The sequence below is a fragment of the Podarcis filfolensis genome, assembly GCF_964270895.1.
Source record: "Podarcis filfolensis genome assembly, chromosome: 4".
Classification (NCBI taxonomy): domain Eukaryota; kingdom Metazoa; phylum Chordata; class Lepidosauria; order Squamata; family Lacertidae; genus Podarcis; species Podarcis filfolensis.
The window spans coordinates 81,720,877-81,744,807 of NC_139607.1; the positions used below are offsets into that span (position 1 = coordinate 81,720,877).

The 23,931-nt window shown below is 44.2% G+C and overlaps 1 protein-coding gene and 2 long non-coding RNA genes across 7 annotated transcripts in view; 2 read left to right on the forward strand and 1 right to left on the reverse strand.

Annotated features, from left to right (window-relative positions):
- LOC310761824 (putative CENPB DNA-binding domain-containing protein 1) overlaps positions 1-19,549 on the forward strand; it is a gene marked incomplete at its 3' end in the record, with an annotated part of 32,132 nt that extends 12,583 nt beyond the window's left edge. Inside the window, exons 2-3 of the mRNA XM_083612021.1 lie at positions 14,311-15,533; positions 19,381-19,549. Coding sequence (XP_083468147.1) covers positions 14,968-15,533; positions 19,381-19,549 — 735 coding nt within the window. The 5' untranslated portion in view covers positions 14,311-14,967. The remainder of the gene's footprint in view (positions 1-14,310; positions 15,534-19,380) is intronic.
- LOC310760588 overlaps positions 1-21,681 on the reverse strand; it is a 36,217-nt gene extending 14,536 nt beyond the window's left edge. Inside the window, exons 1-5 of one of the 5 annotated variants that reach the window (XR_014547025.1) lie at positions 21,414-21,681; positions 20,447-20,524; positions 10,463-10,547; positions 9,408-9,586; positions 3,702-3,906 (exon numbers count right to left, since the gene is read on the reverse strand). This is a non-coding gene — a long non-coding RNA (uncharacterized lncRNA). Of the gene's footprint in view, positions 1-3,701; positions 3,907-9,407; positions 9,587-10,445; positions 10,548-20,446; positions 20,525-21,114 lie in introns of those variants that run through there. The other 4 variants (XR_014547026.1, XR_014547027.1, XR_014547028.1 and 1 more) reach the window with 4 other exon arrangements.
- On the forward strand, positions 20,446-21,985 carry LOC310760627. The gene is made up of 2 exons (XR_014547079.1): positions 20,446-20,521; positions 21,681-21,985. It is a non-coding gene; the product is annotated as an uncharacterized lncRNA (long non-coding RNA).
- Positions 21,986-23,931: the final 1,946 nt, after the last annotated feature.

Genomic DNA, 23,931 nt, shown 5'->3' on the forward strand with positions numbered 1-23,931 from the left:
CCCCTGACCATTAGGTCCAGTCGCGGACGACTATGGGGTTGCGGCACTCATCTCGCATTATTGGTCGAGGGAGCCGGCGTACAGCTTCCGGGTCATGTGGCCAGCATGTGCTTTCAAACTGCTAGTTTGGCAGGAGCAGGGACAGAGCAACCTTCTGATCAGCAAGCCCTGTGGGTTTAACCCACAGCACCACCCGCGTCCCACCCAGTACCTTGAACTTAATCTGATAGCTAATTGGCAGCTAGTTCCATTATTTCAGCAGCAGTGTTATATGATGGTGATAGTCTGCCCCAGTGAACAGTGGAAGCCAGGGCATTTTGTACTGCAGCTTCTAGGCCAACCTATGGGGCAGCCCCATGTAGACTAAATCGCAGTAGTCCAACCTTGAAGTAACCAGTGCATGGGTGACAGTGGTCATGTGATCCTGGTCCAGAATGGCAGTACTGTAGCTGTATTACCAGTCAAAGTTGGTAAAAGACACTCGTAGCCATTGAGATCACATGGTCTTCTTGTGATAGAGATGGAACCAGGAGCACTCCTAGACCATGCCTGTACCAGCTATGCAGGGATTGCCCTTTTTCATTAGAAAATATCCTGCCAATTTTCTTCATATGCAAAAACTACACATTCAATGCCATTGGGACATATCGCATGAACGGAAAACAGCAAATGTCACAACAGTGAATTAGGAATTCCTTACACCATGTTAAAATGTGAATTGTTCAAGTAATATGCATTGCTGAACACATAACGCTTAACACTTGAATCTAATTGAAAAGGTGGAAAAACAATGGCCATTAGTAAAATGTCTCCTTATTATAATAACACAAGATAAAAACCGTGTAAAATAACCCATCAAACCAAACTGTATCCAAATTAACGCACGCAAGATCCAACCTAAGATGACAGCTACAGATCAAAACATTTTCCCCCTTCAGATAAACATCCTGCCATGAAGTCTGATCACCATCTCATGGAAGAAACACTATATTCCCTCGGAAGGGATTTTGAGGCAGACATCAGCAGAAAAGATGTGATGTTGAAAGCCAACAATAAGAAAACAATTAGAAACAGACCATCTCTGCCTTCTCAAGGACTCCACCAAGATTGGGAAGGAGTTTTATTAGCAAAGAGGTCCAAGAATAACACAAAAAGGGGATAATGCTTTTTGCTTTTTTTTTTTAAGTGCTAGAAAAAATGTGCCAGAGTGGCTCTTCTGACATTTTCCACCCAAATGGTTAATGGAGACAGCGATGCAGTTAAGTGTCGTTTTGAAAACTTGCACTTAATGGGAGCTGTAATGTTAGACATCTGTTTGGGTTATAAAGGAAGGGAGATGTGGCGTGAGCATAGAATTTTGATCCTTCACAGTACTTAGTAGGTTGTTGGAGTACCTAATAAAAGGAAGGCCTTTCAAATTGGGGGTTATGCTCTGATACCTGCTTACGACAGTGGTGGTGTGTGTGTCCTCTTTGACATGAAAATAATTGTTCTCTAATAAATACATAGATTTATGTAAGGGCTTTTTTTGTGACAGTACTCACTGGTACAGAGTATCATCCAGGGCCGGCCCACCCATGAGGCAAGGGAAGGCAACTGCCTTGGGCAGCAGGATCCACAGTGGCAGTAGATCTAGCCTCCAAGGAATGTGTTGCCTGCTGCTGCTGCTGTAGCAACAATGGCTGCGGCATGCTCCTTGGAGGCGGGATCTGATGCCTCCTGAGCAACCCCCCTGCAGCCTCTACAGTAGCCTTTTGGTGAACAGGATCTCCTCCCACCCAGGGCTGTCTTAACAGTTGGCGCTAGGGGTGCATGGCACCTGGGCGCCGGGCTCTCAGGGGCACCAGGCCCAGAGTCCGGGGCCGAGCGTTGGAGTCTGGGGAAGAGCCGCCGACAGCCGAGCCGAGCCCGTTGGAGTGCTGCAGGCGGCTCTTCCCCGGACTCCAGCGCTTGCCCCCGAACTCGCACCGAGCCGCCCGCAGCAGAAGAGCTTGCAGCACTCAAACGGGCTTGGCTCCGTTCGGCTGTCGGCTCTTGCCCAGCTGCATGGTGGCTAACTGTTTCAGCGCTGTGCCCGGAGCACCATGTAACGTTGTGGGTGCTGCGCGACGCATCCTGTTGCATGCAGCGAGCTGCAGGTTCCTTTGCTGGCTTTTCAGCTGTTGGAGCACGCTCTCAGCGCTGCCCAACATGGACTATCAGTGCAGAACGACGGGGAATGCAAGCGGCAGCGGAGGAAACATCTCCGGACGGGTTCCGCTGTGCGCTGACAGCTGGCAGACAGTGCAGCGACTGTGCCACCTGACGTTTTGGGCCCCCCAGCATGGAACCCGCACCCACCTTTGAACGCCTCTGTGCATGGGGCGCTGTGAGTCCCTGCGTCCCCCAACCGTTCTAAAGGTAAACAACTATTTCCTTTAAAAAAGGTCAACAACTTTGGGGGTTCTCTCCCTAAAAAAGGTTGACAATCTAGGGGTGCTGGGCGGATCTTTGCACCCCGGCGCGACATATGCTTAAGATGGCCCTGCTCCCACCCCTAGGAGGAAATGGGGAGGGCTGACCTCTGTGGTCTCCTGGGCTCTGCACCTGCCCAGCGTGGTTCTGTGGGCCCCTCCCCACCCACTGCCTTTGATTCACACTTCAACCATTCAGTAAGGTTGATTTGGCCACCCCCACCCCCAAATTGTTCCCAAAGCAATTCTTTCCTCACCCCTTTTCCTATGGTGCGGGGGCGTCATTTTGTGGTTCGCCTCTGGTACCAAAATGCCTTGGGTGCTAGCACCTCTTTTTTGCTGGTTGTGGCACCCATTTTGTGTTGGCACCCACACCACTTTTATCAAGATATGAGTACCAGCACTTCATTTTATATAGGAAGGAAGGAAGGAAGGAAGGAAGGAAGGAAGGAAGGAAAAGAGATTGAGTGGAAGGAAGATGCAAAAGAAGAGACTGGAAAGAGGTGACCTTGTAGCGTGCAGCTACCTGTCTAATTTTGACTCTGGCCCTGTTTTGTCTTCTGCCATTCATGTAGGAACTCACTTTAAACTGAGTTAATGATATAAAAAACTTTATTCTTGATGAGGCCTTGGAGCCTGCACAGAGTAACTAACCAAATTAGTGCAAGTTTCATGGTTTAACTATGTGCTGCGTTGAGAAGTATCGTATTTTTTGCTCTGTAAGACTCACTTTTTCCCTTCTAAAAAGTAAGGGGAAATGTGTGTGCGTCTTACGGAGCAAATGCAGGCTGCGCAGCTATCCCAGAAGCCAGAACAGCAAGAGGGATTGCTGCTTTTGCTGCGCAGCGATCCCTCTTGTTGTTCTGGCTTCTGAGATTTAGAATATTTTTTTTCTTGTTTTCCTCCTCCAAAAACTAGGTGCGTCTTATGGTCTGGTGCGTCTTATAGAGCGAAAAATACGGTAGTTTATTTTACCTGTCCTGAATTTTCCAACTTTCAGCTTCATTGGTTCTAGTGTGTGTGTGTGTGGGCTTTTCTCGATCCACTTTCTCCACACAATGCATAATTTTATAAATTTCTATCATGTCGCATCTTACTTGCCTTTCCTCTAAACTAAAAACTCCTCCCACCTTTTCCTCACAGGGGAGCTGCTATGAAGGAGTTATGGAATCAAATACCTTTGCACAAAGTCAGTTTTTCCTGGTTCATTTGCTGAAATTTCTAGCAATGCATAAGAATCAAAACCAATTTTGTGACTAGGTTTATTAAAAACAAGCAAAGATTAATGTTTCGAAGAACGTGCTCTGAATTGTGATGATTTCCAGACCTGGAGCTGAGCAGCAAGTGGTTGACAAGGACCTTTCTAGGAACTGTGTATGGTAAAATAACCCTAGAGATTATCTGCAGATTTAGAGCTGTTAGCATTAATTCATCCTGGCTGGTCTCTCTGGGGCTGCAAGATAAATAGGGCCTTGGATAATGGAGAAAGAGATTACATTTAATGATGACAGTGTTTGTGCGGAGTTTATATGGTGTCAAGAGGGCCATGAGGTGAACAACAAATTGAAACATGAGCTGGAGAAAACATGCACTTTAGAAAGCTAACTAAAATCAATTGGACAGAATGACTGGGCCAGACATCCTCATGGGTTTTGTGCTGTAACTGAAGGATTCAGAAACTTTACCAATATATTCAAAAGGGTGACCTTTAGGAGTTTTGAGACCTGAAACTGTCCTGAGTGTTCATTTTCTCTCTCTTTTCTAATTGCAAAAAGGAATGAGCACTTAGCTGGAGATGCTGCAAAATTCTGCCAAGCCAGACAGATATGAACACTGAAGACTTATAAAGCCTGCCTCAAAACAAGAGGTAAGTTTTATGAGCCCCCAAAGTTCTCTTCTGGTTTGGATTTCAATCTGAGCCAGAGAAGGATTTGCAGCTCCCCTCCCACATCCCCAAACCCCCAAATATCAACCCCTTCAAATTCACTCGCTCGTCACTCTCTTTCCTTTCCAACAAATAGGTGGTAGCAGGAGCAGTCGAAAGGCATGTTGGGAGAACACCGGCTAACAGTGTGTCGTGGTGCAGAGGACTACGGGAGATGTGGTTCTAGCAAGAGCTTTAGGCAGAAAAGCATGGTGGAAGACATGGTTGTGGTAATAGGTGCATATCAACTGGGAAGGACTATAACTCGAGGTACAGTTAAAAGGTCTGTAGGTGAGAGGAAAGACTTTTGTCTCAGACCCTAGAGAGTTGTTACCAGTAAGAGAGCCAGTATGGTACAATGATTAGGACCAGGGAGTAAAAGGTAAAGGTAAAGGGACCCCTGGCCATTAGGTCCAGTCATGACTGACTCTGGGGTTGCAGCGCTCATCTCACTTTATTGGCCGAGGGAGCCGGCGTACAGCTTCCGGGTCATGTGGCCAGCATGACTAAGCCGCTTCTGGCGAACCAGAGCCGCGCACGGAATAGCCGTTTACCTTCCCGCCAGAGCGGTATCTATTTATCTACTTGCACTTTGACGTGCTTTCGAACTGCTAGGTGGGCAGGAGCTGGGGCTGAGCAACGGGAGCTCACCCCGTCACAGGGATTTGAACCACCGACCTTCTGATCAGCAAGTCCTAGACTCTGTGGTTTAACCCACAGCGCCACCCGCGTCCCTTGGACCAGGGAGACCAGGGCTCAAATACCAACTTGGCCCCATTGGGTGTCCTTGGGCCAGTCACTGCCTCTCAGCTTAACCTACTTCACAGGGTTGTTGTGAGGATTAAATGGGGGGGGGGCATGTATACCACCTTGAGCTCCTTGGATGAAAAGGTGTGATATAAATGCAATAAATAAATAAGAAGACAGCACTGGGTGAGTGCAAGGCAGCTTTACATTACCACACACATGATTAGTGGTAATTAACATAACAAAAGTCATGTAGCAATTGATCCATGCCAACAAAACCTGAGGCAACTGAAGGAAATGAAGATGCAAAATTCTGGATTGGAGATAGAAAACTTACTTTCCCTCCAAGGGAAATCTAATAAGTTGGCTCATCCTTATAGATGCTATTTTTATAATTTTCACTGTTGGTTTTTTTATTAAAAAATCAGGCCCAGTAATCACACTGCAGCCTGAGGTGAGGACAGCGTCCATAACATTCAGTTAGAAAATTTAATTCACAGCTTGTAAATTTGTCCCCCACTTCCCCCACCATGGAAAAAAAGCAATTCTAGTTGTAGATGACTCAGACTGTATTTTGCCAAATGGCTCTGAAGAGCGGAGAATTGCAAAGTTCACTCCTGAGTGATACCTAGTTCTTCCCTTGCAGTGCACTTTAGTTCCTTGTGAGCTTTCAATTTTAGTTAAAGAGATGGGGAAATTAAACTCCCACTACCAAGGAATGATGTGTGTGATATTTACCGCTGCAAAGTGTAACTGTATATCAGATTATGAGCAGATGACTTGTACCGAGTGAGGCAAAAACAGAGTTTCATAAAGTAAAAAAGCATAATTATTTACTGGTGCTTACATGCATCAGTGAATCATTATTTCTCTCTTGTTTTTCATATGGAGTTAGTCTGTCTACTGGTCACCACATAATTTGAGACTGCAAAATCCAGTTTGCATCCCCTGTGGCAGTTAGGTCTAAGGATGGTCCTGGTCACTCAGAGATCCAATACTTGTATCAGAACATTCAAATTCCTCAGTCAATTCTAACTCTCTCTGCAAAGCATCACTCCTCCAGTCTTCAGGTAGTCTTGGAGCAGTTCAAAGAGATCCAGCTATTGGGGGGAGATTCAGGGTGTGGGGAGGAGAGGGTACCCCACCCCTGGTATCTATTGCTGTTGTGGTTCTGGTTTTCCCCTATGCTCTAGCAGCCTGGAGAGAATCAGCACCTGATCAGCCCAAAAGGCTCAGTCTGGTTACAGCTTCTCTAGGAGCAAGTTGATTACTCAGAGCCATAGTCCTGCAATTTCAGCCCTGCCTTGGACTCTAGTATGGTGGCTAGAGGGCAGTGGTGTTAACCCTTTGCCCCTTGTTGTGATACTGATTCAATGACCTTCCCTCCTGTGGAACCACCAGTGTCAGGTGTGCGTACAGGAGCCAGGCCCTGTGACCAATAGGACTTTGCAGGACTGGGGCTGTTATGTACTGAAGTTCTCACCCTGGGCCAGCAGGGGGATACTGTAGATAATTATGCAAATAAGGAATCGAAAGTGACGCTCAGTGATTGGATAGTTTTAGAAAATTGTTATAGTTACATTGTACTGGAGCTCTATATAAGCAGGCTGACTGAACCCTTCAGTTCAGTTCTGGCCTGTGAATAAACAAGAGCTGTTTGAAGAATCGCTGTGTTGTCTGATATGTTCACCCACAACTTAACAGGGGTCTTCCTAAGTTTGTTCTGAAGAGGCAAGGTGTGGCCGCACAGGTGAAGCTGATTGGTAACTCACTGGTGGCAAGAGCTGGGAAGGGATATAAGGTCAGCATTTCCCTTCAGCTCTTTGCCACAGCAACACGCTTCCTGCCTTGCTACGTTTGGATTCTTGCTTCCTGATCCTTGAACCTCAGCTTCTTGACTCCTTGCTCCTTGATCCTCGGACCCCTGACTTCGTGACTCCTTGCTTTTTGATCATCGGACCCCTGACTTTGTGACTCCTTGCTTCTTGATCCTTGGACCCTTGACTTTGTGACTCCTTGCTTCCTGACCCTCGGACCCTCAGACTCTTGGCTTCCTAGCTTCTGGACCCCCGCTCCTGCTCCCACCCCGCCATCTTGCCCCCGGTCCCGACGTCCCCTGCCGAGACTTCGATCACCCGTGAACCAGACCGTGACAACCAGGGTGTGTGCATAACAGGTTAAAGCCTACTACCCCCAATTGTCAGGCCCCTCACACTGACAAAAAAACCCCCACCCCTGTCTCAAAGGCAGAACTAAACAGTTAACAACACATATTTTGGTCGTTCAATGGAGAACTGGCTTTTTGGTTCTGGGCGATTCACAACTCTGCTACCATGCAGATATAAAGCTTAGCTGTCCAAATGGGATCCCCAAAAGTAATAAACTACATGCTAAGCCTATAAAGAACCAGTAAATCACAATTTGAACACTTTGAGTTTCCCAGCAGCTGGTTTTAAAAGAAGAATTCTGGGGGTTGTAGAAACTTTTGTTGAACCTTCTGTGAAGATAGGAAACATGTCTGCCACTCACAGACAGTTGCAAAGTGGGAGATGCACCAACAGCACAGAAGTCCATTAACACAAGCTACTATGTACTAAAGCGTGAAGGCTATTTATTGTGACAAAGCACTGCGCATTTGAAAAGCGATTCAAAATGTATATATATATATATTTCATCTGAAAAAATAACAATTAGCTAATTCATCTCATGCTATTTATTTCAGAGAAAACGCCAAATAATAGAGGCTGGCAGTTTCATCTTGAAGAACAAAAATGATATAAGCAGCAAGCATAATTAGAACTAATTTCCATTCCCTTTCTCTCTCTAGGAGTGAGTGACTGGAGGCATAATTAAACCATACATCAAATAAGAGGAGCCTTGTGGATGAATAAAATAGGATGTTTACATTAAAGGTGGGGTGTTCAGGCGGGGTGGAAAAGGAAAGACATTTCTTACAACAGGCCTTAATTAAAAGACAAAGATTGGTTTTAAAATGCAAAGCAGTGGCCTTGTAGCTGCCAATCATTTGATTCTAAATGGTTTTCCAGAATGAATGATGAGCATATTAGGAGAAGGGGGGGGGGGTAAAAGCTTTTTAAAAAAACATGTTTGCTTATCCATTGTCTTCTGCCTAAATAGGAACTTTGGAAGAAATACCTAATCAAGTACCTAGTCCTTATCAGTGATTTAAGCAAATGCTTTTAGAAGCAGGTGTGTACGAAAGGCAATGGAAGGCCCTGGGAAAGAATGACTGGAGGAGGTAGAGAACCAGTGGCTCATGGACCAAATCCAGCCTAAGGTTAAAGAAACAGAATCTTTCCAAGCCCTTTCCATGCCTGAGATATTTTGAACTGGAAAAAATCACCATCAATTATTTGTATGCTGCTTTTCCAAGCTCATACCATGTTCAAAGTGGCTCACAACATCAAAATATTTATGGATTACAACTCCCTATGAACTACAAAACTTAACAAAATTTAAATAGTCATATAAACAATTCCCTAATAGAATGTCTCACATTCATGGGACCTTAGGGTGAAGGGTGGGTAATTAATAGTAGTAGCAGTGGTAGTAGTAGCAGTGTTTTCCCCCTACAAAAATACCATATTTTTCGCCCTATAGGACGCACCGGCCCATAGGACGCACCTAGGTTTTTTTGGGGGGGGGGAATAAAGAAAAAAAAATTATTCCCCCCCCCCCCAGCCACGGGGCTGGGGCAGGGGAAGCCCAAGCTTTTAAAAACGCACCTACCGTAGTTTTTAGAGGAGAAAAAGATATCTGCTTGAAGCGCGGGGCGCTATACTTCAGCGCGCCCTGCGCTCCGGGCAGCAGGCTGCTATCCGCAGCCTAGGGAGCCCTGCGGGAACTCCCGCGGGCTCCCCAGGCTTGCTGATAGCTTCCTGAAGCCTGGAGAGCGAGAGGGTTCGGTGCGCACTGACCCCTCTCGCTCTCCAAGCTTCAGCGAAAGCCTGCATTCGCCCCATAGGATGCACACAGATTTCCCCTTCATTTTTGGAGGGGAAAAAGTGCGTCCTATAGGGCGAAAAATACAGTAGGTGCCAGTATTCACCATGAAGTTGTTACAGTAAGTGCCACACTTTTAAACAAAAAAAGGTGCCCTAGAGTACCCCCTGAAAAAAAGCCCTGAGTATTAGTGATACAATAATACCATAAAATTAAATAACCCACTGATTGTAGTAAATTCTAATAATCAAAACCCAAGAATATAGTCCAGCTAGCAGCAAAAATAATCATCTCCAAACCAAATCTCTCTGGCCTCTCACCTTGAGCCACAAAAGCAACCTCTGCAGCTGGAGTCAGTCAGGGTACCACCCTCCAAGGCTGGGTGGGAAGGAGCCAAGCAGAGGGCAGGGGCCAAATTGTTCAGGATCCGTAGCAATATGGTTTCTGGCATCTTCAGCAGCAGCTGCAGCCTTCATAACTGGAGTCAGTCATGGCCTCACTGGGGGTACAAAAAACCAGTAGCAATTGTCTCTCTACCCTCCATCCAAACAAGCAAAAGTCATTACCAGAGTTCAAGGACACATTTCAGCCAGGCAAAAACTAGCAAGGAGAATGCAAAGCAGGGCTGGTAGGGGGCGTGGCTAAGGATGGGGTGTGGCCTGGGTAGAGTCCAAGCAATCACATTTGGCCCATGGGCTGGAAACAACTTTGGTGAATAGGTGGAATAAAATTCCTGACACCCGCAGCATGCTTTTTTAAAGAAAACCCACCAAAACTGTGATTTTAAGCTTCTTGAGCTGTTTCCACTGCTTTTTCCATTGCGTAGCCATACATCCGGACGCCATTTTTACACCCACAAAATAGGTCATGTCAGGATTTTTTTTGACGTATGGCAAGCATAGTAAAAGGAAAATAATGAGATGGGTGAGCGTTGATTAGAAACACTGCAACTACATTATTTGGAAACACAACATGCACATGAAGCTAAATTATAGGGTTATTATATCTTTTTTGAAGGAAATGCCTAAACATCTCAATGCTGTATATCACGGTTCTGTTTTTAGATTTTTCTGGTTTGTCAGGTATCCATTTCTTAAAAACGAATGTACTAAATTTAATCCAGCTATTTCCAGTACATAGTGCTGTTTTTGCCCAAAATACTTTTGATCACAATCTTAAGAATTCTCCCCGCCCCCCGTCTCAGATTATTTATTCTATGTATTTGAAAACTCTCACCCATAGGAAAATCTTTACCTACTTATTTGTAAGCATCTCTCAAACTGTCACTAAATAAAGACATTGTTGGAATATTCTAAGAGGAACGAGACAAGTGGGTGAGCGTGTTGTTTACACTTCACCTGTTTCCATTACGCACTTTGGGAGGAATCTGCAGAGGCTTCCCAGGAGCTGTGTTTGTCTTTTGAAAAATCCTCTACTGGCACAAAGCAGAAGTGAAGACCCTGTGTTGCAAAAAGAAAAGAAAAGAAAAGAAAAGAAAAAAGAAAGAAAGAAAGAAAGAAAGAAAGAAAGAAAGAAAGAAAGAAAGAAAAGAAAAGAAAGAAAGAAAAAAGAAAAAGAAAAAAGGACAGAGCAAAAATAGATTTAAACACAGCCAAACCCAATACATTATTGGAACATGAGCCAGGTACCGACCCAAATTCTGAAAAACTGAAATATGCACTGCATAGGATAGTGTTCTTGTTTTAAGATAAACAAAGGCTGTCATCCTATGCATTCCTATTACTTGGGGCTAAGTAAGACATTCTTCCAAGTATACATGCATATAATTAGGGTGAACATCTTTTATTTAAAAAAATCTCTTTTTGTAGTTAGCTGTGCTAAGTGGAAAAGGTTTCAGATAGCTACTATATGGCAAAGCAGAGAGCTTTGCAGTAATCATATGTTGGAAAATAGATGTTTCCTTCTCCCATCTGAAGAAGTCTATCATCTCAGCAGCAGCTAGGGATACTGGAGAATTTTGTTGAAAGGGTACTGGAAATTGTGTCAGTCAGATGCCTGTCCATCTGGCAGACAGATCCTGCAAAAGGATGGCAAACTGAGTAGCACTGCCCCTAGATTATTTTTTTCTGCCTAGGGAATTAGGGAATGTCTAACAACATGTGCACATGATCACATGAAACCCTACAGATCAGGCTGCTAGCTTTCTTTCCCCCTTTGCAATTACACTTGAGCTTGAGAGTCTGTACAGCTTGAATTTGTAGAGAACAGTCACAGACAGAACCTCATGTTAAGCCATGAAGGCACCTGAACACCCTTAGCTCCTGGCAGGCTAGGATTTCCACAGATCTTAAAAGGAGCCAAGGAAATACTCATTAAAACCCACAAAGTCTCTCACAGGAATGCCTTGTCCTCCCCAACCGATGTCCCTGAGTGTGAGCAGCCAAAAGTGCCCACCCTTTAGGATTTGGGGGATTGAGTGCGAAAACCCAGTGTTTTCATTATTGTTGCATATCTGTCTCATTATAGAAGGATTTGGAAAGGTTCAGAAAAGGCTTTCTGCAGAGCGCAAAACAAAACAGAGCGTTTCATATCTTTCCTTTTTAATGTTCTGCATATCTTCTCTGTGCAATGAGTTCATTTTCCCTGTTGCCCATGCAACACGTGGCGAAGTAATGCCGCTGTGAGCCTTGTCTGAGCTCATTTCCTTTCCTACCTTCAAGAATCCGAGCAAACATTTGATGAACTCATAGCAAAATTAAAGAGGGAAGGGATACCTAAGGTTAGAAAAATTCCAGGGAATGTAAAGTGAAATTGAAGATTCAGCATCTTTGGATGCTCAATTGTATTGTGAATGATGAGGCATTCAGCAATAACAGATGGTTCTGACAGCGGCTGCCCGTCTATGGACCCTTTCCAAAGGCATGCTGTGACCTAGTTTGGATACCGCAAACTTTAGATTTATATCCACATCACACACAGGAATTTCCCTTCTACTTCTAAGTGGTATTATTTCAGAAATACCTTTGTTCCTGCACCCTGTTTCTCTGCTATTCAGTTGCCTTTCCCAAATTGTTTCCTAGACTTCAGCACCCTCAGACATTGCCCTGCAGTCTAGACAAGAATGTCGCTAGGAGGCCCCAGTGAATTGTCAGGGACCAAATCCTGTCCTGTCATGGTTGAAATTAATCAGCTGCTAGATGGGAGATCTATTTAAGAGTAGGATATGCATGGAATCTTATCCATACAAAGGTTGTGCATTGGGGTAATGCTTATTATTTATATATTTATTTATTTATATATAAGGCTGAAATCTTGAAGTAAGTCCTGCTGAATTCAGTCAGAATTACTTCTGATTTACAGCAAATTCTGTAATGACCAGTGTGGTGGGGGAGAAGCATGGAGCTGATCTGCTGTCCAGAGCTGGAGTCAGGCATAGCTCAGCAGTAAAATACCTTATGTTAGTGATGTTAACTCATTACTCAAGGAAACAAAACAGCTCAGTCCTAGTGGTCGCAGCAGCAGGTCTTGCCCCAATGAAGCAGTAGCAAGGACTGAAGGTCCCTGTTTTCCCACCACAGAAAGTGTCTCAAAAATAAACCAGAGCATTTGTGGTTTGGAAAGTTACAGGATTTCAGCAGAGTGCTATAGGGCAAGGGTAGGCAAACTAAGGCCCAGGGGCCGGATGCGGCCCAATTGCCTTCTCAATCTGGCCCGTGGACGGTCCGGGAATCAGCGTGTTTTTACATGAGTAGAATGTGCCCTTTTATTTAAAATGCATCTCTGGGTTATTTGTGGGGCATAGGAATTCGTTCATTTTTTTCCCTTCAAAATAAAGTCCGGCCTACCAGAAGGTCTGAGGGACCTTTCAGCCCATGGCTAAAAAAAGGTTGCTAACCCCTATAGGGTACGCACTGATTGGAAATGAAGCAATTTGACCACCCCAAAACATTTGAAGGCACAAACTGTATTGAAAACTGGGTCACATGTGACCACTCCGAAAGCATCATGAGCACAAATCATCGCAAATGTGCAATACAAATGGCGCCTGGGGGTGCCTATGCCGCTGTTAGGCCTTTCCTCATGTTTTCACACATTGCTTTTTGGACTCCACGAAATAAGGAACGGGAAAACTGTGGCTCTCCAAACAGTGCTGAACTCCAGCTCTCATCTTCCCTGATCTTTGGACAGGCTGCCCTGGGCCTGATGGGAGCAGGAGACCAACAATATCCACCAGTTCCCCCCATCCCTGTGTCAAATGGTCATTTCTATCCTACGCTAAGAACCATCGCTAGGTTTCATTTGCTCCATTCTCATAAACCACAGTGTAATGCAGACCCCGAAAGAAATCTGCAGACGCTGCTGAGTTGCCTCCCTATAGGCTACTCAGAACGGACTGCATACATGCATTATTTAAAAGCCTCCAAGAAAGGAATCTCCCTCCGCCCTGCTCCCAGCCCCTGGGGAGCCCTGTTGGCCAGCCATGCACTTTACATTTCTTTTGCCCCACCAGCCTGAATATTTATGAGGTGGCATATGATTTGATGGTGTCTGGTTCCATGTGTAATGCTGATGTCATCTGTTTTAAATTTGAAATGCCAGTTCTGTTTTGTAGTGCATAGTAATTTGTTTCTTCTGCAGACTATATAGTATATATATAAAAAAATCACACCGAAACTTGGCATTTCTAGCAAGGAAACTATGGTGATATGGAGAGCTCTCTCTCTCTCTCTCTCTCTCTCTCTCTCTGTGTGTGTGTGTGTGTGTGTGTGTGTGTGTAAGTAAGTAAGTAAGTAAGAGGGAGACAAGGGGGAGACTCTCTCCAAATAAATTATATTGCATAATTGAAGGACTACAACTTCTCACAACAGTTTGGACAATTGTTCAAGGCTTCACCGCATTCAAGCCAAACATTCCTCCCTTGCCCCTTCTACCACACACTAGCTTTGGTGTAAAGATCCTGGCCTTGCAAGGGGTTGGATACGGCTGGTGCCAACCTCTATACAGAGGTGGTGCCGTCTCAGAACAACAGAGAATCCTTCACTTCTTTCTATTTTTAGTCAAAATTTTTTTCCCTGGCAGTAGAATTACTCTGCAGTGGAAAAGGAAGCTTGGGCTATGAATCTGGACATCCGGGCCCTGCAGTGCTCTTCATAGCATTTGCTTTTATTTCAGATCACACAGATTTGCTAGGTGGCTGTGAACAATGAGCTGGCTTGATGCTAAGAGTACACTGTTGGGAGATTTACCTTCAACCTTTTACAGTGGTACCTCGCAAGACGAATGCCTCATAAGACGAAAAACTCGCAAGACGAAAGAGTTTTTTGTTTTTTGAGTTGCTTCGCAAGACGAATTTCCCTATGGGCTTGCTTTGCAAGACGAAAACGTCTTGCAAGTTTGTTTCCTTTTTCTTAAAACCGTTAATACCCAGGGTGCATTGCTTGAAGAGGTGCAGTTGCGACTTGACTTCGAGGAGCAACTCATAGCACGCGGTGTGGTAGCCTTTTTTGAGGTTTTTGAAGACTTTGGTGATTTTTGAAGCTTTTCCAAAACTTCTTTTGCAGCCATTTGGTAAGTTAAACTTTTGAAACTTTTTTGGGGGTTTTTGGATTTTGGGTTGGGGTGTTTGGAATTCAAGGACTTGGTGTTGGGGAGGGGTTTGCAAGAATCTGGAAGCTTGTGTGTTTTTTTCTGCATTTTTATGATTTTTTGTGACCATTGGGGCACTCTACTGTTGTTAAAAAAAAAGATTTCTGGGTTTGGATTTCTGTGTGGTGGGTGGCTGGGGGAATTGTTGAGAAGGGGTTTGCAAGAATCTGGAAGCTTGTGTGTTTTCTGGGAGGTTTGGTGCTTTTGAATTTTTTGGATGTGAAGCACTGATTTTTTTTTGGGGGGGTTTGCGAAGGTAGGACCTGTGCTGCCATGGGGCCCAAGAAGACTGCTGCTGCAGAGGCCGGTGAGAGGAAGAAGGAGAAGGTTACGCTGGAAATGAAAAAGGAGATCATCCGGAAGCACGACGGTGGAATACGTGTGACAGACCTCGCCAGGGAGTACGGGAGGAATCCATCGACCATCGGGACCATCCTGAAGATGAGGGAGAAGATCCTTGCGACTGATGTAGCCAAGGGAGTCACCAGGATCGTGAAGAACTGCCCAGCTGTTCTGGAGGAGGTGAAGAAGTTGCTGCTCATCTGGTTAGAAGAGAAGCAGCGTGCAGGGGACACAGTGACTGAGGCCGTCATTTGTGAGAAGGCCAAGGCCTTGCACGCAGACCTCGTCCGGCAACAGCCAGGAACCTCAGGCGAGCCAGAAGTCTTCAAAGCAAGCAGAGGCTGGTTTGACCGGTTCAAGACGAGATCTGGAATCCACAGCGTGGTCAGGCATGGAGAGGCTGCCAGTTCTGATGTTCCTGTGGCTGAAGACCCTGCTCTGACCCTGCTCTTCTGTGCCAACGCAAGCGGTGACCTGAAGATCAAGCCCCTGCTGGTGTACCACTCGGAGAACCCACGGGCCTTCAAGAAACACAAGGTCGACAAGGAGCAGCTGAGTCAACCAGAGTCAACAGTGGTGCAGGACATTGTTTCCTTGGGGAGGACCATGGGCCTGGAGGTCACAGAGGAGGACGTGAGCGAGCTGGTGGAGGAGCATGACCACGAACTGACCACCCAGGAGCTGGTTGAACTGCAGGCAGAGGCTGCGCAGGAGCAGGCCTCGCTGGAAGAGGAGGAAGCAACTGAGGAACGGCTGTCCTCCAAAGAACTGAGGGACATTTGCCAGAAGTGGAAAGATGTGTAGGCTTTTGCACAGCGGCACCACCCTGACAAGGACCTGACACGTGACCTTGCGAACACTTTTGATACGAGGGTCATGTCATCTTTCAGGGAGGTGCTGAAAAGGCGGATGAAGCAGCAGACCATGGACAGGTTCTTCAGCAAGAAGCAAAGAGTGGAAGAGGAACCTTCTTCAAGTTGTCCCCCAGAGTCTTAGGAAATGTATGTACAGTACTGTACACTTTGGTGATTTTTAAATGCTTTTCTGTCATGTTTAGAAACTTAAATTATTGTTCCTTCAATTTTTGAAATGCTCTTTACAGTATGTGTGACTTTAAAGAGCACTTAATAAACTCTTTTTGTACCAAATTTGGCTTTGTTTGGACTTTTTTTGACCATAGGAACGCATTAATTGATTTTCAATGCATTCCTATGGGAATCCGTGCTTCGCAAGACGAAAAATTCGCAAGACGAAAAAACTCCCAGAACGAATTAATTTCGTCTTGCGAGGCACCACTGTACTGCACTGCATCAAGCACAGCATCCTTACTAAAATGCAGACTTTTTATCCTGTCGGGTGGCAGGAGAATTGGAAATGTCGGAGGGTGGTAGATTTTTTTGATAATTCTGAAATGCATTATTAAGAAGATTCTCTCTTGTGAATTGGAGCAAAAGAAGTGAAAACTATTCCTAACTCTGAAAGTCTTGTGCAATGGTTTTTAAATTGACCCCCACACCCCCACACACCTTGTACCCGTAACTACCACCTACAGTTTACACCAGTATCCTGAGCATCCCATGTTTCACTGTGATCTGACCGGTGGGATGCTTTTACTGTATTTCTCTTTCCTCTTGCTTTCAATGTATTTACGTGGGCTTTATTGTCTGCTTGTTGGGTTTCCCTGGGCAAGGTAAAGTGACTGACAAATTTAATGAACTAACTAACTAACTGACATAGCCACCAACATTTCTGATTTAAAATAGACATACTTGTTTTGTGTTGTGCAAGAAAGCAGCTAGTTGGCATATCAAACATGTGAGCAATCAATGTGAGTGAGCCACTGAGGGTAGGGAGCAACTCATATGCATAAAGGAATTTGGAAATAGTTACTTACAAAAAGTCCTGTTTCCTAGGAAACATGATTTTAAATGTGGGATTCTATCAAGGTTTCTGCATTTCAGCGTGCTGTATGAATCTAGCTACCTTATCGTGTGAGTTTAATAATTTCAAAACTTATTATGCTAAATAAATGGAAAGGAAAGAAGCTGGAAAACTGCCAGCCAAAGAAATACATTTTTGGGGACAAAATCTGGTATATTATTTAGCTAAAACAAATATGGTATACATCACCAACACAAAAACATACAGAGTAAACGGACATTGCATCAATGAAATGGCTAAAGCCCGAGTGTTTTATTAGGCTAATAGGCTAAACACCACATTTTCATAGTCTCAAAGGGCATATCTTAAGCTGGCTTGATATTATTGCTCCTCCACATGGAATCTTGGGAACTGCAGGTCTGTGAGGAGGGGGATAATGATCTCTAATAGACCCAGCACCTTCACCAAACTAAGATAAAGGGACCCCTGACCATTAGGTCCAGTCATGGCCGACTCTGGGGTTGCGGTGCTCATCTCGCTTTATTGGCCGAGGGAGCCAGCGTACAGCTTCCGGGTCATGTGGCCAGCATGACTAAGCCACTTCTGGCGAACCAGAACAGCACACGGAAACACCATTTACCTTCCCACCGGAGCGGTACCTATTTATCTACTTGCACTTTGGCGTGCTTTCGAACTGCTAGGTTGGCAGGAGCTGGGACTGAGCAACAGGAGCTCACCCCGTAGCCGCCGACCTTCTGATCGGCAAGCCCTAGGCTCTGTGGTTTAACCCACAGCACCACCTGCGTCCCTTTCACCAAACTACGATAGCCCAATTTCTTTGTGGGAGAGAAATAAAGGCCACAGCAATCAAACTGAAGTACTACCACTATAGTATAGTGTAGTGTAGTGTAGTGTAGTGTAGTGTAGTGTAGTGTAGTGTAGATATGGCATTAGAGTCATTCACTCTCCACACGCAGGCACTGCAGTCAAATGGTGCTGTGCAAGATACAGCTGCCACTTGAGGTCACTTAAAATTGTCTTCATAGGGATGTCTTACATGTATCGGCTTGGTGTACAAATTCGATAAGAACGCACAGTTTCTTTCTATGCTACTATCGCAAGCCAACACATCAGGGCAAGCTGGCTATGAAAGGATAGATCATGCCGTGCTGGCAAAGGAGGTATTTTTTTCTACCCAGTACAGCAGCCTTCTGCATACTTTCAAAAGGACAGGCCAACAGACCTGTAGACCTCAGTGGCAGAACATTTGTTTTGTACTCAGTCTCTGGTTCAATCCCTGGTGTTTCCAGGTTGAGCAGGGGAAAGCTCCTGCTATTGCATGAAAATTTATTCTGAAGTCAATGTGAAAGAGAAAGAGGGGGAGCGAAACAAGTTTTCATAGCAGTTAGTAAGGAACAAGTTGTGTGGGAAGCAAAGCTGAACTTTGAGGAAGAGCAGTAAATTAAACTGGGAGAACAAAATAGTATTTCAGAGAGCTGAAGAGAGTATGTTCATTGTTAGTGATGTATCCATTAATTTACTTTGCCCCCGCTATCATATCTGATCAAACAGGTTAGGTAGGCTTTTGTAATGCTTCTTAAACCTGCAAAAGCTATTTGACCAGTAGCCATGATGGGGCAAAAGAAATGAACGTGAACACCACAGGCAATGATGGGTTTGTTGTACTGTTTCCCATACCCGTATCTGTTTTAAGATGAACCGTACTAGTTTGCTCTAGTTTATTATCGCTGTTGCTGAATATTCATGAAACAATTGCATGACTATTCATAAGTCATGAGTTTGGCCTACATAAGCAATGAACATGATGACCCCTCTAATGAGGTCCAATGCTAAAGTGGCCTTGCTTCATTTTGCAAAGTATTCTACGTTTAACCATAGCTTGCCTTCTTGGCCTTATTTGTTTGAAACCTGTAGACAAGTAAAAAAATGAACAGCTGTTAATAGTTTACACAGTGGGGGTTTCTAACCCCTTGCCCTGTTAGTATATCATAAAATCCAAGTTAAAATGGAGTGTAATATCTCATCTCATCAAAGAAAATAAATTTGTTATAAAAGGGGAAAAAATTATCCATCAAGATCTTTCATACAACAACTGCGAAACACTGTTGATATATTTATGGATCAGTTCCTTCATGCAATAAATGCAGCAAACTTGTAACCCTATCTCCATCTAGGTACTTTTGAATCATACAGTCAAAGAACTAATTATGTTATCATAAATGTTGAAGCTACATGTACATTAAAAAAAATATTTATTATAGGGCTATTCCGCACTGCCACACGGCAAATAACAACAGGTAGCAGTAGCTTGAAACAACTTGAGTGTATACAGTGCTTGAAAACATGTAAACATGAGATAGCTCTGCTTCACTCATCCTCAGTGAAAACTCAAGGGGCACCACAGGTTTGGGTTTTCTCTACTTTTCTCTTTGTTCTCTTCAGTCGGTTCTTAAGTACAAGAGACACATCAAGCCAAGGAAAGATGGGCGGAGGTGGGAGGGAGAGATCAAGACACTATTCACCACTCCTTGTTTTCGGAAGACCTATGTCAGAACACCAGCCACAGTGGACTAGCATTGACATTCCTGATTATCCTAAGAGTACAGAGTAATGTACTGGTAGGCTGAGAATGCTTTTAGAAGTAGCATCACATTCATAATGTCTAGGGGCATACTATTTAATTTGCATCTCAAACTATTTAGAAGACCCACATAAGCACTAAATTGGTTTGCTACCTTTACCTCTGACTTCCGTATGTTCAGACTCACATTTCTGTGCACAATAGGCTGAACTCTCACACGTTTAACTATGCCAAATGAGAGCTAGGTGCCCATTCTATGCACATGCAGATCAAAAGTCCCTGAAGATCAGGAGTTCCCAAGATCTTCAAGAAAGTCCCTGAAGATCAGGAGACCACCAGTGAACTACAAGATTCATTCAGGTGGTCTGCAGCATGCCTGAATATTCATGTTGATATTTTTATTTTATTTTATTGCACCTTTTCTTTCTTAAATCATATTCTATTGTGTTACAATATGAAATCTATGAGGTGCAAATTATAATACAATAAAACACAATGTAAGAAATAAAATAAGCCAAAAAAGGACAACTACAAATCAAACAGCATGCAGCAGAGGCAGAATAATCATTAGGTAGTCTGCAAAGCCCATTAGCAATTTTCAAGTGATCCATGCAAGCGGGTAGGTTTTTGGGAACCACTGACTTAGATATTCATTTAGGCTGCCTCCAGACTGTTGGCATTTTGCAGAAGAAATTTAAGCACATACCAGAAATGTAGGTTTGCATGATTAAAGTGCTATGTTGCAACAAATCCGCTTTAAAAAATAGACTTTTTGCAGTTCGGGAATACATTGAAAAGAGTGGGAAGATCAAATGATTAAGGGGGAAGGCATATAAAATTGCTGTAAGCAAATCAGGATGAATCCTCAGCATTGTATAACCTCACTGCAAACAAATGACAACAAATAAATGCCGGACATTGTCTAACCTTCTCATAAACTTTGGAGCAAGCAAATCAGGATGAATAAACAGGTCACCTGGTGCAGAACTTTGACACTTATATGTCCTGGTCAGAGAAAGAGAGAGGGAAAGGGAGAGATTTATGGTGTTCTTGTACATTATAATGGTGTTTATGCACAGAAATAATGAATTGCTAACTTCCAGTGAGAGTGTGCAGGCATCCATGACTTGCATTGTACATTTACCTAGCAACGATCATACATACAAGCAGACATATTCTTAGTGCCATTCAGTTTTCACTACTTATTATTAAGGAGGAGGGGAATGTTGTTGGCTACCCTGAGATTGCATTTTAAAAGGAACCAAGTTCAAGGTCACTAGGGGTTCAGAGGCAGGGGTGGTTTCTGTCATTTTGCCGCAAGCTCTAGGCTGGAAGCTGCCAGCCCAGGATGATTTAAAGCCTCACAACGTGAGAGTGAACTGCATGGGTTTCCAGCTGTAAGTTCATCCAGCCCAAGACATTTTGCTGCCTGAGGCACAGGTGGCAGCCTCCTCCGTTCAATATACAAAAGCTCACTGGACCGGCAGTTCAATTTACTTCAACACTGCTGACAGGACAGCAGCCCTCACTGCATCAAACAGTAGCAAGCTAGCTTGGGGGTGCAGGGGGTGCGTACAGCTTTCCCCCTCCATTACCTCACACTGCCTAATGGTAGGGCCAGCACTGTAGGATGAGCCATTCACCTCTTTCGAAACCTCACACCTCACAAATGGGTTTGAGGTTATTAGGACTTGCAAGTGTTTTCTTGCCCGTATTACTGATGAACCAAATTTTACCCATACATACAGAATGAAATGGACCCTGACTTTAAGAGGTGGTGAGGTTTAGTGCAAGCTGGAAAGTGTAAGCTGGAAAATGATGCATTTAAATCTCACCAGCAAATTTGCTTGGTGGCCCGAAACACGCCATTATTCTTTCAGCCTCAGCCTTCTACCTGCAATGGAGAGGTAATAAAATTGGTCCTCATGAGCCTGTTGTAAGGATTTCAGATATAATTATGTGAAGCTTTATTTTTTACCACTTGAAATATGTTTTTAAGCACTAAGGACCAGGCCTGGCACAGGCACACAGAATCCTTGTTGTGTCAGTCAGGTGTGCTGTGGAGAAAACAAAATGGCAGTCGTCAGGTGGCTGCCTCTCAGGGGTTTTGCTGCTTTTTATTTGTGTGTGTGAGAGAGAGACTGCTTCTCAGCTGTCCAAGAATCTCACTTGTGGGATGTTAGCATCCAAAATGCATATGTAAAGGGTTAGTTGCAAGAGCTGTAAAACTCTAAGATGCCATTCACTCTGCAGCAGTTGTGGCAGTTAGTTCAACAGTTTTAACAGTTAGAGCAGCAGGTATAAATTGTTGTGCTGCTGTCTGCCTCAGAGTCAGAGAGTTAGGTTTGTCTGTAAAAGTTTAATCTGTGTAAGATGTTTGAGCGACTTAAGTATCGCCTACCCACATTGTATATTTTAATGTGCAAGTGCGCTAAGTCAAAGTTATATGTTATTTAAACTTTAAAAGAGAGTGCCTTGCTTAGTTTTTCTAGGAGGGAAAAAGAGAACAATTAAAGGGTCAAAGGACCCAGGGCTGTCTTCTCTGCAAACAGAAATTGGAGCTAAATTCCCACAGAAGGAAGGGTACAGTAGTACTTTGGGTTACAGACGCTTCAGGTTACAGACACGTCAGGTTATAGTACCTCGGGTTAAGAACTTTGCTTCAGGATGAGAATAGAAATCGTGTGGTGGTGGTGTGGCAGCAGCGGGAGGCCCCATTAGCTAAAGTGGTACCTCAGGTTAAGAACAGACCTCCAGAGCAAATTAAGTTCTTAACCCGAGGTACCACTGTATTCTGCTGAGCACCTCCACAAACCTGGAGTCAGTTCTATTTTTTTAAAAAAAAAACACTGAAAAGTTCCAAGTCTTCCACAGTTGAGGTGCATCGCCAGGTATCCCCCGTCGGAAATCCTGCAGAGCTGGTACGATTCAAAGTCAACAGTTCTGAAGTAGATGGGTCAACTGCATCAACTCCAGCCGAAGACCACCAAAAATAAGGTTACCAGATTTTTTTCCAATGAATCCGGGAACACTTTTCAACTTTCTACTAAATAGATGGATTTTGTCAGGGGACTGATTTGTAAATCTGGGGACTGTCCCCAGGAAATGGGGATGTCTGGTAACCTTACCCAAAAAACCTCCATTAGAAGGCAAACTGGGGCTGCCTACACACCATAGATTTAAAGCCCCACCCAAAGCCTGGGACCTGTAGTTTTCCCCTCACAGATCTGCAATTCTCAGCACACCTGGCAAACTACAGGTCCCAGGATTCTTTTGGGTGGGTGTGATTTAAATGTATGGTGCATATACAGACTGAGAAAGGGGGGGGGGACTTCCAAACCCCAGGGGGGAAGGCTTTGAGCAGAGCATTGTAAGTGTTTCAATAATTTACCTCAGAACCATTCCAAACCGGTAGCATAAGCACCATAGGACAAAAGAGGAAGAAAAACCACTCTCAGAAAAAACAAACAACATCCCAGCCTTAAGACTGACATAAATAATTCATAAATAATGATGAAAATCTTTTCTGGTTTCCCCACAATGTAGGACAAGCGAACTGCTGTGGTAATTGTGAAGTTTGGCCAATAATGCATTTTGTCTGGTACACAATGCTCTATAGGGATGGGGGGGGAAGGGTGGAGGCAGCAAAAACTATCTGCAATCGGCCACGACGAGAAAACATTGCCGGTGTAGAGCGAGGGGAACTGGGCAGCCGCAGCAACGGACGTGATTGGAATCCATGAGGATCAAGACAACTGCCAAGACAATGTAGTAAATTTGTCTTATTTATAGCATTTCTATTCCACCCTTTCTCCAAGGAGCTTAGGCGAGCATTCAGAAAGTCTCGCACCACCCCACTTCTAGCCTCATAAATGTTAAGTTAGGTTAGGTTGAGAGAAAGTGGGCATTAGTATCCAACTAATGTGTTCTGTCAGCGCAAGAGTTTCCGCTTGTGCAATGGAACTTCCATCTTCTTCCCTGCAGGCATGCTGTGCCCTCACATAAGAGATTTGAACCCACTCCTTTTGGCCCAAGTCCAGCTATCAGTCCACATTGTCTTACAGGCTTCGGATCTCAGTCTACTCTATACCATTTTGTGAGAATAAATCAGTTCCTCTTAAGCCTGTTGAAGAGTTTTCGGATTTCTTTTAAATGTCAGTCTAATATACAATCCCTGCAAGTTATTGATATACCAGGCATACTGAGTTTTTGTTTTTTAAAAAAGCTTGCAGTACGCATATTATTGTATTGGATGTTTAGCAATATATTTACCTCTAATTTTGGCAATATGGCTTAGCTCTAATTTTGATTAATCCTTTTTGGTCATGTTCTGCATCAGGCTCTCATTTGTCTGGCTTTCTGTTACACATTTGCATAGCTGTCAAGTGTCCCTTATTCCAGCGCCATGTCCC